We start from the raw sequence: 16575 nt of genomic DNA on the forward strand, positions 1-16575 counted from the left end.
AATTATAAAGCTAACAGTGTTAATGAAGATGTTCTAAAACTGAGCATGTTTTTAAGGACTCATATCTTATAAAATCATATATTTAGGATACTTTTCATATTATTTATTTTTAAGTAAACAGATATGATGCAGCATAAAGCCAATGAGTGATTAATTTGATAAGTTAAAAAAAAGTACCGCTTAGGATTATGTGATAACAGTGATTCTCTATTAAGTTCTGTTTGAATATTGCAACTGAAAGTGAAATTGTGCAAAATCGTAATTATATGTGAAACAGTGTCCAAAACTAAAATACTTGAGAAGAATCTAAGTTGCAACAGGTCAAGGTGTATTTAAACACAGATTTAAAACACATTTGAACAATTGCTCAAATATTTTTAGTCAATTTTATCAAAATGAGAGCAAAATGATTCTGCTGTCAAAACTCTCAGGTACCTACTTTCAGTGCACAGGACAAAGGATGGCAGGTAAACATTCTGCCTGAAGCCACAGAAATTCCTGGATAAAGAATCTACTCTATTTTGTTACACAGGACTTTTTAGGAATTTTCAACCTGGTTGAGGTATCAAAAATCTGTTTATTTATGGACATATTCTTACAGTTAGCATAGTTCAGATAAAAGTGTTTAAATACACAAGGTAAACTCTATGCTCTTTGTAGTTAAGTTGGGGAATATTAAAATTATATTGTATGTATATATATAACTGAATTCCTTTGCTGTACACCTGAAACTAACATTGTAAATCAATTCACTTCCATTTAAAAAATTACATAGGTTTTACCATTGTTCCTATACTATTTTTGGAGTGTTTCAGACTACTAAGATGGAATTATCATACCGCCCAGCAAGAAATTTTTCGAACAATGAAGAATGGCTTAAAAGAATCACTTGTAGTTTTCAAGAGAACTTTAAAATGACAAACTTAAGAAAGCATCAGGACCAATATGATTTTTAAAATGGCTTCATTTGTCAATAAGGCTAACACTGATTTCTAATATTTTCAAAGATAGAGAATTTTTTCTGTCATCATTTCTGTCACCAAATAAGCAGGATGGCATTTTCTCTTCAATTGCTAACTTAATTTTAAAATTTACATGTGAAACTATTTTCAAAATTTACTCTGTCCCCAAATAGACTGTAATTCCTACGGTCTCTTTTAGTTCAGGTTGCTAACGTTCTCTTAAGTACCCTCTCAAAGGACTGGGGGGTATATCTCACTAAAATAATAATGAACCCCAACTCACCATCTTGCTTATAGTCGGAACTCTTGTCCTGGTTAAGAATAAAAAATGAAGTAATTCAGTTGCACTTCTGTTGGAAAATTTAGCAGCCCATGAGGACCAGATTCCCACACAGACCAGCATCTAGAAAGGCCATTTGTATAAAGAAATCATGTGTGTTGCTGAAAAACACGTTTGTTTAAAAAAAATCATACAGATATTGCTATGTGAATCTCTATAATGTAAATCATATTTTGCTTTTGATATTTACTAGAGTTTTGAAGATAGGAAAGTTTAATTCTAACATAGCAGTGGGGAAAACACAAGTAGGTATAAGTTGTTTGAATTTCACAGCACTGTGGTACGAAGGAGCAGCTCAGAATTGCATTTGCCACTATTTCAGCAGTCTTCTGTGCAGATGCCATCTCCTGGCATTTCATGGAGTAATTAATGCCAGTGCCAGACAGGTGTGCCACCAGGAAGAAAATGATCACCTGTCTGCAGCTATGTCATCAATCACACCAGCTTCTCACTTTCTAAATGCTATCATTTTCAATCGATCAATATCTTTATAAGTATAAAATATGAAAATATATACAAAATATACAAATATTGAATCATTGTGTTGTACACCTGAAACTAACATGTTATATGTCAATTACAACTCAATAAAAAAGAAAATAAATATAATTTGGTGGTTTTTTTAATTTTATGTCTTACATAGTGACAAGAACCAAAAGAAGAGTATAAAAAGTAATAGTAGGAGTGGATATTCTTGACATGATCTTGATTTTAATGGAAATACTTCCTTCCATTGCTCCCTTCTTCAATTGATAGACTATTTTTAACATGTTAAAGTAACACTAGTGTATGTATATTATAAGAAATGATTGCTAAATTTAAACAAATATTTTCAGCACCTATCAGTTTCTTGTGACTTGGTTAAATTAACAGTCTCTTATATTGAAGTATTCTTAAAACGTAAGATGCTCATCTCAAAGCGTATAATATAATTATTACATTACTGAAGTTAGCTTGCTAGCATTGTAAGTTTTTGCACATTTATATTCACAGAGAGTTCAAACTATAGTTTTTCTTAATTTTCTAATTTTTGGAAGCTTCATTATCAGTGATATATTAGCTTCATAAAATAAATTCTATGATTTCATATGGTTGAAAGTTTCTTTGAGCATTATCAGTTTATTAAAATTTGATAAAAACTCAGGGGTATCTACCCCAGGAGACAAAATTGGACATTGGTTGATAACTTTATCTGATAATGTCCTATTCAGGCTTTCTGCTTCATTAGTTAATTTTGGTCATTTTTCTTCCAAAAAAATTAACTATTTCATTGACATTGTCAAATGAGCACAGTTATTGGTCTCCAAATGCTTATTAATTCTTTAGCACACCTACATTAATCTGTGTTTTCCTCCATTTTATAAATTAAAAAATCAGTATTTTGTCTACTTTTAAAAATAATATACTCTTGTATTTACATTTGAATTGTTTTCTGTTTTCCAAGTTAGTATTTTATTTCTCCTGATTTTCTTAATATGACTGTATTCTTTAAAATGTTTTATTTTGAAATAACTTCAAACTTATAGAAAAGCTGCAAGAACAATAGAAGTATTTTCCAGGTACTCTTTAAATTTTCAAATGTTTGCATTTGCTCCATTTGTTCTATCTATATATGTATATGCATATCTATAGATGCATTTTTCAGAAGGATGTGAAAAACGAGATACAGTACCATTTTATCAGCACTTCTATGTTTCTTTCATATAATCAAGGATATTTTCTTGTATAACCATGGCAAAAATCACAAAATCACAAAATTTGACAGTAATACTAGTATCTAATCCACAGTTCATATTTAAATTTGTCAGATGTCCTACATAAGTCCTTTATATAGTGATCTTTTTCCCTTGGTTCAGGATCCAATCAAAGATCACACATTGCATTTAGTTGCCATGAATCTTATTTTCTTATCTGCAAGAGTTCTTTCTTTTTCTTCCTTTGCCTGGATATAGTCCATGAGGACAGGCCACTCATTTTAGAAAGGATTTCAATCTGGGTTTGTTTGAGGAAACCTTATGATTAGATTCAGGTTATGTGTTCTAGCAGGAGTACCACACAAGTGATCATGGATCCTTCTTGAACACAGAATTAGGAGGCATGATACTAACTTGTCCTAATATCCTTCACACTTACTTTGAATGACTGGTTAAGGTGGAATCAGTCACATCTCTTCACTAAAAAGTAACTGTCTTTCCTTAAATAATTATCAATTTGTATGCCAATACAGGAGACTATGAAAATATGCTGCCCTTATCAACTATTTTAGCAACTAGTTTTAACTCCCACTAATGACTGTCTCCCTCCCTCCCTTCCTCTCTCTCTTTCTTATGATAAGAACACTTAACTGAGGTCTACCCCCCTTACCAAAATTTTTAGTGTATAATATTGTTAAGACAGTATGTTGTACAGGAAATCTCTAGAACTTCTTCATCCTGCATAACTGAAACTTTACACCCATTGAATAGCAACTCCCCGTGCCCCCTCTCCCCATCTCCGGGCAGCTACCACTCTACTCTCTGCTTCTACAAGTCTGACTACTTTAGATGCTTCATATAAGTGGAATCACACAGTGTTTGCCCTTTTGTGACTGGCTTATTCCACTTAGCAAATTCCAGGTTCACTCCTGTTGTCATAGATGGTAGAATTTCTTTTGGCTGAATAATATCCCATGGTACGTATTTACCACAGTTTCTATATTCATTCATCCATCAACGTACATTTAGGTTGTATCTCTATCTTGGACATTGTGAATAATGCTGCAGTGAACATGGGAGTGCAGACATCTCTTCAAGATTTGATTTCAGTTCTTTTGCATATACACTCAGAAGTGGGGTTTCTGATTATTTTCTAACATCTTCATTCCACATAAGTTGGTTTTCTAATGTAAAGAAGAGCTTTGCCTTCACTTTGCTTAGTAGTTATTTGGTTATTTAGTTACATCATTATTACTCTATATTCAGCCTTAGGGTGCAAGTATTTAATATTTCCCCTCTAAGCATGATTTTAGCTACATGTTCTTCACAGCTCTCCTTTCTCACTCGGAGGAAGCTCCCTTCTATTCCTGGTTTACAAAAACTTTTATCATGAAAGAGTATTACACTTTTTATTGCTGCCTTTCCTGAACCAAAATGAGAAGACCACATGGTTTTTCTTCTTCTTTCTGTTAAAGTGGTGATTTTTTTTTTGTTATCTGATTTTTGAACAGTAATTCAAATGTAAAATATATGATTAAATATTTTTGCATTTATGTTCACCCAGGTAATCGATTACTAAATTTCTTTACTTGTAGCTGCTTGTTTGACTTTGCTATCAGCATTAAATTGGCACCGTAGAATGAGTTGAGGGGTGGTCCCTTTTCCTTTATTTTCTGAATGAATTCTCTGTAAGTTGGTATTATTTCATCCTTACAACTTTGATAGATCTCAACCGTGAAGTCATCTGAGATTAAATATGACTTTGTGGGAAATGTTTTATTATAAATAACAGATATAATCTTATTTAGATTTCTTTCAGTTTTGGCCTTTTTAAGTTCTTGCTCGTTTGTTCCAAGCTATTGGATTTTTTTAGAATGAAGTTATTCCTTACTTTGCTTTTAATGTCAGTAGGTTTGGAAGTGATACTTACTCTTTTACTTCTGACATTAATAAATTGTGTTTTCTGTTTTAATATCAATCAGTTTATTCAGGGACTTACTACATTTATTAATCTTTCAAATAAACAATTTTTGGCCTTTTTAATATTCTCCTTTTGTTTTAATATCTAGTATTTTTATTTTTGCTCAAATCTTTTTTTTGCCCTTCAGTAGAATTACTTTGTGTTCAATTTCATTTTATCTTCTTAATTTAGAAACTCAGATCAATGATTTTCGATCTTCTTTTCTTTGTAATAGAAAACTTAACATTATGCATTTCCTTTTAATCACTGATTCAGCAATAACTGCAACCATATTTTCTTCATCTGTGAATTTTAATTATTACCCATTTTGAAATACTTTCCTCTTCACGCCTGTGATTTCTTCTTGGGATGTATTATTTTTCAGTGAGTTATTTAACTGTCAAAGTTGTGAAAATTGTATAGCTATATATTATAATTGATATATCACTTAATTATGGTATGATACCAGATCACATCCTCTATTAACATTTAATCCTTTGATATTTATTGAGACTTGTTTTGTGCCATAGAATGTGGTCATTTTGGGTAAACATTCTATTCAGACTTGAGAAGAATGTGTTTGCTGAGGATTGAGGTATAATTAAATTAGACAAAGGTAGTTGCTAGTACAATTCAGATTTCCTGTATTCTCATGAATATTTTGTCTAGGTGTTCTGTGAATTCATAAGAGAGAGGTGACCAATACTCTAATTATAATAGTGAATTTTTCTATTTTTACTTTAGCTTTGTCAGATTTTATTTCAGGCATTTTGAAGCTCTGTTAAAAATACACATTTTTTTAATTGTTATCTATTCTTGATAAATTGACTTCTTCATTATAGTCAAATGTTCCTCTATCATTGGTAATGTTCTTTTTCCAAAGTCTATTTTTATATAAATTTAGACATATGAAGGCCTTATACTTGCTGTCTTCAAGAGAAATATTTTAAATAGAAATTCAGGCATAGGTTAAAAGTAAAAGGATAGAAAAATACACACCAAGCTAATTGTGGTATCTTGCTTTTTTAAATCCATTCGTAAATCTTGACATTTTAATTGGTGTATTTAGGCAAGTTACATTTGACATAATTAATGTTATAGCAAGATTTGTATCTGTCATTTATTGTTTTTTCTATACGTCTCATTTCTTTTTTTATTGTTCTCTTCCTCCATTTCTTCCTCCTTTTGATTATTTTTATTCTTTATTGGGTTTTTAGCTGTATCTCTTTACATTACATTTTAGTGGTTGGTCCAGTGATTGTAGTATGACCACTTAAATGTCACAGCCAAAAGTTAATATTGTTCTTCATGCCGAGTTTAAGGACCTTGGCACAGTTCAGTCCTGCTCACCTCCTGTTATTTGTGCTCTTTTGTCATATATATCTACATGTGACATAAAAGCTGCAATACTGTACATGTTTTCTTTTTTAAAGCATGTCTTTTAAGGAATTTAATAAAAGAGAAGAATGTAGTCTTGTATACTAACTCACATAATTATAAACTCTGGTTCTCCTTCCTGAAGATTCAAGTTCCAATCTGGTGCTGTTCCCTTCAGCCTGGAAAACTTCCTTCATCACTTTTTATGGGACACGCTGAAGTATGGCATCTCTTATTTTTCATTTATCTGGAAATGTCTTAATTTTGCCTTAATTTTTAAGAAATTATTTTCACTGAAGAGAACTCCATGTGCTGACAGGTCCTCTCTCCAACCCCAGCTTAGCATTTTAAATATATTCTTCCAATATCTCTGGGCCTTCAGTTTTCTTCTGACGAGAAACAAGCTATCAAGCATATCATTTGAAAATTCACAATGTAGGATCCAGAGAAACCCCTCACACGCAATCTTTTCTTCCCTGATGACTACCTGATTGCATCCTTTGGAAAATATTACTCTACACTGAGTTCACAACAGCGAGGACAAGTGTTGATAATTTTGGAAAGACTGTGAAAGCGTTCTGAGCCCGTCACCAGGCTACAGCCTGCAGTAACGAATTCCTGAAGCTTAGGACAGCGGATCCTTCCCAGGAAGACTGGTTTATTAACATTGTGATTCCTGACCTACTTTTTAACAATCTCCAAAGAGTCCATGATTAATAAAGTCTCTGAAAATATGCTAGTTGTTTTCAAGGTGATACATATGTGTGTGTGTGTGTGTGTGTGTGTGTGTGTGTGTGTGTATACAACATACATGCATATATAGATATGCATACATACATACATATATATATTCATAATGGGAATGTTTACGTACCTATCTTTTTTACTAGACAAAAAGCACCACGATTATCCAGGTAATCATCTTGTTTCACTTTGTTTTTGCTCCAGGGCCCCTTCTTACATTAGCAATGCCCATTGTTTACCAAAAAGTAAATGAGAAGGAAATGTCCAGTATGTGAGGCTAAGTCAGTGATTTCCAGTGCACAGGGTGATGTACACTGGCTTCCTGTTGCCTTCCCACAGAGGCACTTTACACCATTTGTGCCACATTCATTTTTGGCACAACTGACACAAATTCTGAAATGCTAAAAAGTTCCAGATGGAGCACTGGATAAGGTAGAGAAGTAACGTAATCTTACTGTGAGTAAAAGGTGCCCTACATCATAGCATCAAAGGATGGCACCTTCTCCCACCAAAATTCATTGGTTTCCTTGAAAATCAGAGAATTCTGCTATCACAAATGAGAAAGGACAGTAAAGTTGTGAACAAATCAACTTAAATAAAGTAAGTAAGTTAGTACTGAAGGATAACTAAGTGCTTAGGGGAATTAAAGTTATGCATACATATAAACCAAGTTATCACTTGACCTATTATTTTTCCAATCTTTATTTAAATGTCTATAAATATATGTTGAATTAATTTGATATTTTTGTCTTCTCTATTTCTATTGATCATTCTTAACAGGGTCTTGAAATTTTCATCAGTCTTTCCAAAACCTATCTTAACATTCATGTTCTATTCCATTAATTGGCATTATTAGCTAATTAATTTCTACAATAAGGATTTAAGTATACAAATTTTTCTCCAAGCATGTTCTTAGCTAAATCCCACAGGTTTTAAAAGCATTATTTTTATTACTTTGTATTTAAAATATTTTCTAATTTTATTGTAATTTGGGGGGGAATACATGGGTTATTAAGTTTCTTTTTTCTAACTAATAGGGATTTTCTAACTTTTGTCTTAGAACTAATTTCCAGCCTAATTCAAAAGATGTATTCTATGTCACTTTAATCCATTTAAAATTATTGAAATTCGCTTCATGCTTAATAATATATATTCTATGTGTATTTGAAAAGAATAGATAAATGCTGTTGGGAAACACAGTGTTATATGTGCCCATTAAGTTCAGATTACTTACTAATTATGTTAATCAAATATCCTGTATCCTTACTAATCACAGTGGAGAATTAAATTATTTTGAGTGTGCCTTCAATACTCTAATTGTGTATCAACAATAAATATGCTAATTAGAACATACAGGGAAACAAAAAACATGGTTGTTTTCCAAAGGAGCCTCTAGACCAATGGCAAAGACATGTATGATTAAGATTTTAGGTTTCTCAGATACACAAATCCGTTTTTTCTTTGACTATGGCTTATATTTTAGACATGATATTTATATTACAAAGCAAAACAACATGTTAATTTTTCTGCTAGATTGTGCTTTCTGGGTCTTTATTAATCTACCCAAAATTAAAGTCAAAGGTACCTTCTTTTTATAAAGGTTTTTTTTTCCCCACTGTCAGAGACAGTCTATGCCTGTAAAAAGAGTTAATTTTTTCCATTTTTTCTGCTATTCCAACAAAAAGGGAGGTGTATTTCTACTAAGAGATATTTTAGACATTCTCTTTGAGTTGTGATACATGCTCAGCCTTTACTTAGAATTCTCCAAAACAAACAAATGAACAAAAACCCTCAAAACAAACATACAAAAAAAACAAAAACCACACAAGTTCCCAAAGACCATGGAATAAGCCTAAATTTTTGGTTGGTTGTCAGCCAAACTTCTGAGAGCAGTTGCTATGGTGATTTTTAATAAGTTTTTCTTCCTATTCTTCTGGGTCTAATGAAAACATCAAAGTTTATGTATATGCAGCAAAAATAACATCGCTCATAATTCTTATAGCAGGTTCTAATCACTACCCTATAATTAAAACATAACATTTAAGACCATTAACACAGAAATAAAATTGAATTTTTAAAATACGTAAGAAAATACGTACTGCTATATAAAATGAAATCATATTCAAATAATAACCAATATCAAAATGTGGGTTACTTTAAAGGTTTCATCTGTCTTTTTGGCTGTTTATTTGTTCTAAGGAGCTCAAAAAGTTTTCTTCTTCCTATGTAGTATCTGGAACTAATTCATCTTTCATGCTCCAGTATTACTGATATCATAGCCCCATTCAAATCTTAAAGTGATTTGAATTCAGTTCAACAAAAAGCACCGTCTGATACAACTTTCCTCCCAAGGCTCATAATTACTTTTGCCTTTATCTTCCAGACAAAAGAACACCAAGACAGCAAACTTCAGTACACTTCTCCGACCCTCTTAGTATATCAGCAGCCCTTCCCAGACAGACAGAGGCTTCCTAGAAATATTCACATTAGAATCTAAAAATGAGTTCAAGGAAAATTTAGCCAGAAATAAAATGATACTTTAAATACTGAAAAAATTGCATTAAAACATATCTTTGGAAAGAGATAAGTTGGCGATATTACAAATAAAATTCAAAAGCGTAATATCTGTTCTGTTTGACTGATAATCTAATAGATTTGTGAGATGCTCAAATGAGAACAGTAATGAAAAAAATGTAAATGCATTTGATGCAGAAAATTACTCAAATGCAGCAAAATATTCATGAGGTAAAGACAAATACTAATTAATACAGAATTCGAGATTAGCCAGTTTTGTTTGGTTCCTATAATAATAATAATGGAAATTATAAGATACAATCCACACTTGAAGAAATAAATAGTTATTGGATATAAACAGGATTTTTATGTCTACAGATTTGTTGGTTTTCTTAAGATTCAGTTGCACACAGGTGCCATGGTAACTTGGGCAAAGCATAAAATCATAAATCAAAGTGCTTGGGTGCTGGGATCAACTCTGTCAGTACCAGTTTTATGAACTTTGACCAAAGCTGAGCCACTTTTGTCGGCAGTTTTATCCGTGGAATGCACTAACAGTATCTGTCCCCCTTACCACTGGGGTTTCTGTGAAGATCAAGTAGAGATTAGTAGATAAAAAAGGGCTTTGAAAGTTAAAAGTTCTGTATAAATGGAAGCTCTGATTATACTGAAGTGGTTCCTGTTATTCCACATTTGGTTTCAAGAGGCAAAAAAAAAAAAAGATCAAACTGTAACCTGCTAGCGCAGAAACTATCACTAACAGTGGAATAATTTATCAACGTTCATTTTGACAATTTTTACTCACCTCATTTGCAATGAAATGAGGCAACAAGTGGACCGTTTGCATGATTTTACAGACTTCCCTGGATGACCACTTATGGCCCATTTAGCTAAGGATATTTTAATAGGTGCTGTTTATTATGAGTTCATCTCCTACAACATTACATAGCCGATATGCGTTTCCCTTAGGAGATCACTTTGTCTATTTTATACATTATTTGGTTATTGAGATTTTTGTTTGTTTGTTTTTTTAACTACTCACTCCAGCTCGTAATTGACACAAAGGAATGAAAACTCCCTGAAATCCATAAAGCACAGAAGCTTGTCAACACTGCATGAATCAGCTTTGATGAATGTTTTGCTTGTCCTTTTTTCCAAAAATGTCTTTCCTATGGAAAATACTTGCTTCCATTCTGTTTGTCTCTGGAGACACCTGTTTGCCACTTTGTCTCCAATTCTTCACATACAAACAGCAAGCCATCAATTAGTTTTAAATGACTTATGGTTCTAAATTAAGTCTTGAGAGGGAGAAAGGCATGTATTTAAATGGTTAAATTTCCTGGCCTGCCTTGGCTGCTGAGTTATACATAGACTGCAGGCTTCATGGAAGAACCCACCGCATAGAGGAAGGTTGCGGGAAATAAAGGCAGAAGTAAGGAAACAGAACACTTCCACTCACCGCAGATGAAAGCATTCTCATCTGAATTATCAGCACAATCATTCACAAAATCACACAGCTTGTCCTTGGCAATGCAGTGCTTGTTAGCACACGTGAATTCCTGAGCTGTGCACATTCTCTCTGCACTAAGTAGAGGCGAGCAATCTTGAAAGGAGATATCGTCCACCGCTACATCTCCTATGTAACTGATACCACGTTTTGCTCTGAAGACAATCTTTTAAGGAAAAAAAAAAAAAAGGCAGTATCAGTGGAACCATCCAACAAGAATTCAAAACTTGGGACAATCAGCAAATACAGGACACAGGGCTTCAATCTGATAAAAATGCCCCCAATCATCCCCATAATGAAGTTGACCCAGGAAATTGTAGGGATATCTGAGGTCAGCACCACACTGCACACGCAATGCGGGAGTGGCACCATCACCGCCTCTTGTTTAGATATTTAGGATAAGAGGCCTATGAAACTGGTAGGACTCACCTACCACTGTTGCATCTGCAACTCTCAGACTCAGAACAAGACCTGCTCACTTCTGGGCACCTCATCACATATGGAAGCGGGAGGCCAACCAGGAGAAAGAAGATGCAAGCAGGTCTTTTAACTCTATTTCGTCCAGGTCTTGCCATTCCTCTGATCTGTCCAACTCAACCATTTGAAATTGAAAATATGTCAACCTCAATACCGTGAGTTGCTTTTTTATTTTAATTGGCCACGTCTTTGGAATTGAGACAACTGTGACTTGCCTTTGGTGAGTGTAGGTGATGAACAAAACTCTCATGTGTGTCACTGTTGAACAGTTAGATCCCACTTCGATGGAATGAATGAAAAATAGTAACAACAGTCGTTTAAGTGAAACTAACGCAGGTGGCTTCTACTAAATTCGTCTGCAAGCTAAATACGGATCTGTGTGTTAGCATAAGAAATAATCATGTATTTTAAAGCGGATTTAGGACAATCAGAGATGAGTTAATCAGCAATACCTATTTACCTCCATGATTTTTAAACAAAATATTTATTGTCATCTAACTCCCATCCATCTTTTTACCAAATCTAAACAAGTGTTTTTCTTGAAAGAAATAATTATTTTTCCTTAAGGTGTGCTCTGCATTTATATGATTGTATGAAAACCTAGGTGTTTTCCTTTTAACATGTGAGAATAATTGGGAATCATGTCATTCACATTACAAAAAAAGCAAAACGAAAGTACAACTTTTAATGTAAATTCATGTGTCAAATTTACATAAAAGAAATAAATTATTATCCTTCATAGTAGGAAAAGAAAAATAAATGTGTAAGACAGATTAAGAGCTCGGAAGTGATTAGGAAGAGGTGAAATTAAAAAGAACAAAAATTAAGACTTTTCATAAGGAAACTGAGCCAAAGAAAGATTGATACACAAATTTTAAAAGGTACTCTATTATCTGGATATATCTGAACACTTAAATATGTGATGCAATGCTTTGTGACTAAGAAATCAGATAATTCAGTAAGTATCTCAGTATTAGTTTTTGTTTGTTTGTTTGTTTTTTGGTTTTTGGGTTTTTCTTTTGTCATCTCATAGACACAGTATAGTTGCCTGCCATTTCCAAATAGTCAAATACTTCAATGCTCTGGACAATGTTGGTTAAGATTACACAGACTTTACTGTTGAATGTGATTAAACTTTTTTAAAGAGCAATTATGATATTTTTTTTCTCCAGTATTACAGACTTGTAGATGACCTGACTGTGTTCGAAGCCTGCCACTGGCACTTTGTAGTTAGACTGAGTAGGGAAAGTTACCCAACTTCTAGGTATTTCTGTATCCTCATGTATAAAATGGAGATAATCATAATATGTACCTCTGGGGGTTCCCAAATATTACTCTGAAAACTACCCACTGCTGACTCAACAAATCATGTCTAAAAATATCATATATTTTTACTCAAGTGTTAGAGGCGCTCATGTTTCTGAGGCCAAAGGGAAAAATACTGTAAAAATCGAAGAAACAGGGATAGTATGCCCATCTCATCACTATTTCTCCAGTGCACAGTAATGTGCTCTGCACACAGTAGGTCCTTGATCTATTTTTACTGAAGAATGAATGAACCACATTAAACATCAAATATTCACAAGCCACTAATACTTTTTCAAGATTCAAGCAACATAGGTAATATTTCTCCTCAAATTTCAATATGTGAAAAAAATTAAATTTCAGAGAGGCTAAATTAATAATTGATTCCTTTGCTTAAATCCCTTTTAATGTGATTTTGAACACGCTTTTACTATGCAAATGTACCACTTGCACAACAGACTAGTTACGAATTCACCGCCTGAAGTGGAAAGCCAGGGTCTGGCAGCAGCAAAACCTCGTCCGTGCTCTTGCTGATGATTCTTCCTGCCTCTGGTTAAAGGTCTTAGAGGCTGAACGCACGGAATCCTCTTAATAATAAATTTGATATTGTGTAAGACCACTCAATTGCTGTCCAATCTTCGCTCCCTTCAGGTTGCAATTACTTCTTAACGGTTTCCTAAGTTATCCACTAATGACCCGTAAGAAAGCAAGAGGTTGAAAATACATGGCATTTATTATACGTAACATTCTAAGGAATTGGGGATAACTCTGTATCAACGCCTTTAAACAGCTGTAGGTAGCCTGTCCTTCCACTGGAGCTGAAAGGGGCTGATATATTAGACACGGCAGATGATTATAGATAAAGTTACTCAATATTCACAGCCAATTTGTCTACTCTTACTACATATACAGAGGACTGGAAGTGCAACAATTAGCAGAGATATTGTATCTTCTATCTATATATAAGCAGCTTTCAATTCATGGACTAAAGTCCTGTGCTTTTAAGACTAAGAAAAAAATATTCTCTGATATAAATAGCTCTGGATTCTTATTCTCTTACCCAATCTTGACAAATCTTAACAGCTAAGTTTTATTTTCCAAGAAACGCCCATTCTGACAAAAACACCAGAGAAGCCAAACTCAAAACACACTCCTATCCACGGAGCTCTTGTTTCTCTGATAATCTATTAAAATAAAATAAAATTCACACTAGATATCCTGGAACATAATTACTTTCAGTTTCAACCTGTGAATCTAAGTATTACTTGTTCTTTTCCTGAATTGTCAGGGTTTATCCTCCTCACGTTATTGTAACCTACATGAAGACAAAGCATCACACAGTTTTGTGCCTCCCCAAATATTCTGCAATTAAGTAAATCTATTTTCTCTAATAAGGTTCAACAACTGAGTGTTCCTTTCAAAGGTTTCTTTGATCAGGTCTGAAATAAATTAATGTGATTATTCTACAGTCTGTGGGAATACATTTACAAAATAGAGGGAGGTGTTCTTTATACGTGGAAGATTGATTGTGGAGGCAGGATGGTTGTCACTAAAATTGAATGTTCCTAGGAATACAGTTGTCTAATGGGGAAACAATTAGCATATGCCAGAATTGTTAAGTGGAAAATGCCATGTGCAGTGGTAAGCACACAACACGTCAGAAAGGAAACGGGAGACAAGAAGACAAGAAATAGAGGAAATAAAATAAAATTAAAGGAAAAAATTCTACAAAACTCAATCATCAGCTAATTATTTGGATTACAAACCTGTATATGGGAATGAACGCCTAAAAACACCTCCACTTTTTTCCACTGTGCACCCTGCTGTCCACTTTGAGCCCACAATTTAGAAGTAGCATTGTCTTTCTTGCTGAGTACCTGCAGAGAGAAATCAAGTAAGAAGTGCTGAAATATTACCTTGATACATTTTAAACATGCAGAATTTTACCAGTAATTTTTTAAAAATTTAATATCAACGTGAATCCCTGAGAGAAAAGCTGAGACATTGTTCATTCGATCTCTTTGTTTCCTAGAACAGCCACTGTGCCCCCCAGGGTAGCTCACAAGCTTTGTGTAATAAAGTGGCACGTGAATATCTGTCAGTCAAGTCCAAAAGTACCTGGGCACCATTTAATTAAGAACTCTTAACTAACTCAGTTTTGAAAATCTGACAGCAGGAATAATGGAATTCTCTTATGTTAAATAATATTCATGTAGTCAAATGAAAAGCACAGAATTACTTACTAAAACACTCTTTTGAGAATGACCTTGGGTTCAGTGGGGATGATGTTACAATGGGAACCCACTCGTTTCCAACAGCACATATGGGTAACATGAGTGGTACGCACTCATTTCTGCCAGTGGGAGTTCCCTACCCAACAGTCGCACCTGTACTATTGGACCCTCATTCTAAAGAGCAATTCAGATTCATCCTAGCAGACAAATGATCACGGCTCTTCTTTCACAGTGATGCAAAAAGAGCCGTCCAGGGAGTAACTGAAGAGAATTGTGAAGAGCAGTACAATTTCACATTTTAAAATAACTGCCTTATCCAGTTTATTTAAGTATGTCACAACATTGCTTGTTAACAACACAATTTGTACAACCATTCAGATAAAAGGTTTGGGGAGTTCTGACTTTTGAAAGCGAAGGTAACTTTTCATGCTTTTATTATTCTTTTTTTTTTAAGTTAAATGCAAATGGTTATTTTTATAGAGCTAGAGTTTCTAGAGTCATATAAAAAGTGATATGCGGCTAGCACAAATATCACCAAATTCTTGGTCTATAAAATTCAAGTTAAATCAATGTATCATTAAAGTCAATAAAATATAATTTCTACAAAACATAAAAATCATTTTTGAAGGATACTAAAAAGAATGTCTAGGAAATAAATCTTCCCTGCGTGAATACTGCTCTATATACAAATCACAAAGGAAAACTGTGTTCATGCAAGATGGTAAAGCAACATTTAGTGTTATTTTATTCAGCCAAGCACAAAAACAAGGATCATATGTATTACCATTTTAATTATTAGATAATTAATTATTCGTAAGTTTTTAATGTTGTTTTATAATTTTTCATCTACTAATACAAAATCTTATCCTGAAAAAACTGAAAGCGTATTTCAGATAATTAATCTCAACCACAAAATACACCAGGTAAATAATTCTCATTTTTCTGATTCAAACCCTGCAGTAAGTTGTATTGATTATTTTGCCTAAAATCATTTTTTAAAACTCCAGGCAAAGCAAATGGTAAATTGTAACTTCAACCCATAAAACAAGCTGGATGATTTCGGATTATTAAACACACACATACATATATACAAACAACTTAACTCTTGAACTGTGTTTGGTAATAAGTCTCACCTATTATAAATGAAACTATTCTTCCAAAATTGATCTATAAATGTAACATTTCCAATTAAAAAAAAAAACAGCATCTTATTTTTTTAGCTTTTTAAAAATTTTTTTCCAAATTGTGGAGGTGTTTTTTCTTTTTTATTTATGCATTTTCTCCTTTTCCATTTTTTTAATTGAAGTATGGTTGATTTACAATGTTGTATTAGTTTCTGGTGTATAGCACAGTGATTCAGTTATACATATAAATATATACATATTTTTTTCACATTCTTTTTCATTACAGGTTACTATAAGCCATTGAGTATAACAACAGCATTTTAAAAATAAGATATAT

The 16575-nt window shown here is 33.2% G+C and overlaps 1 protein-coding gene across 1 annotated transcript in view; it reads right to left on the bottom strand.

Moving 5' to 3' along the window:
- MALRD1 (MAM and LDL receptor class A domain containing 1) overlaps positions 1–16575 on the bottom strand; it is a 355452-nt gene that overhangs the window by 255814 nt on the left and 83063 nt on the right. Inside the window, exons 11-12 of the mRNA XM_072955135.1 lie at positions 14647–14757; positions 11051–11264 (exon numbers count right to left, since the gene is read on the bottom strand). Of these exons, the coding sequence (XP_072811236.1) occupies positions 11051–11264; positions 14647–14757 (325 nt within the window). The remainder of the gene's footprint in view (positions 1–11050; positions 11265–14646; positions 14758–16575) is intronic.

The sequence above is a fragment of the Vicugna pacos genome, chromosome 35 (assembly GCF_048564905.1).
Source record: "Vicugna pacos chromosome 35, VicPac4, whole genome shotgun sequence".
In the NCBI taxonomy this organism is placed as follows: domain Eukaryota; kingdom Metazoa; phylum Chordata; class Mammalia; order Artiodactyla; family Camelidae; genus Vicugna; species Vicugna pacos.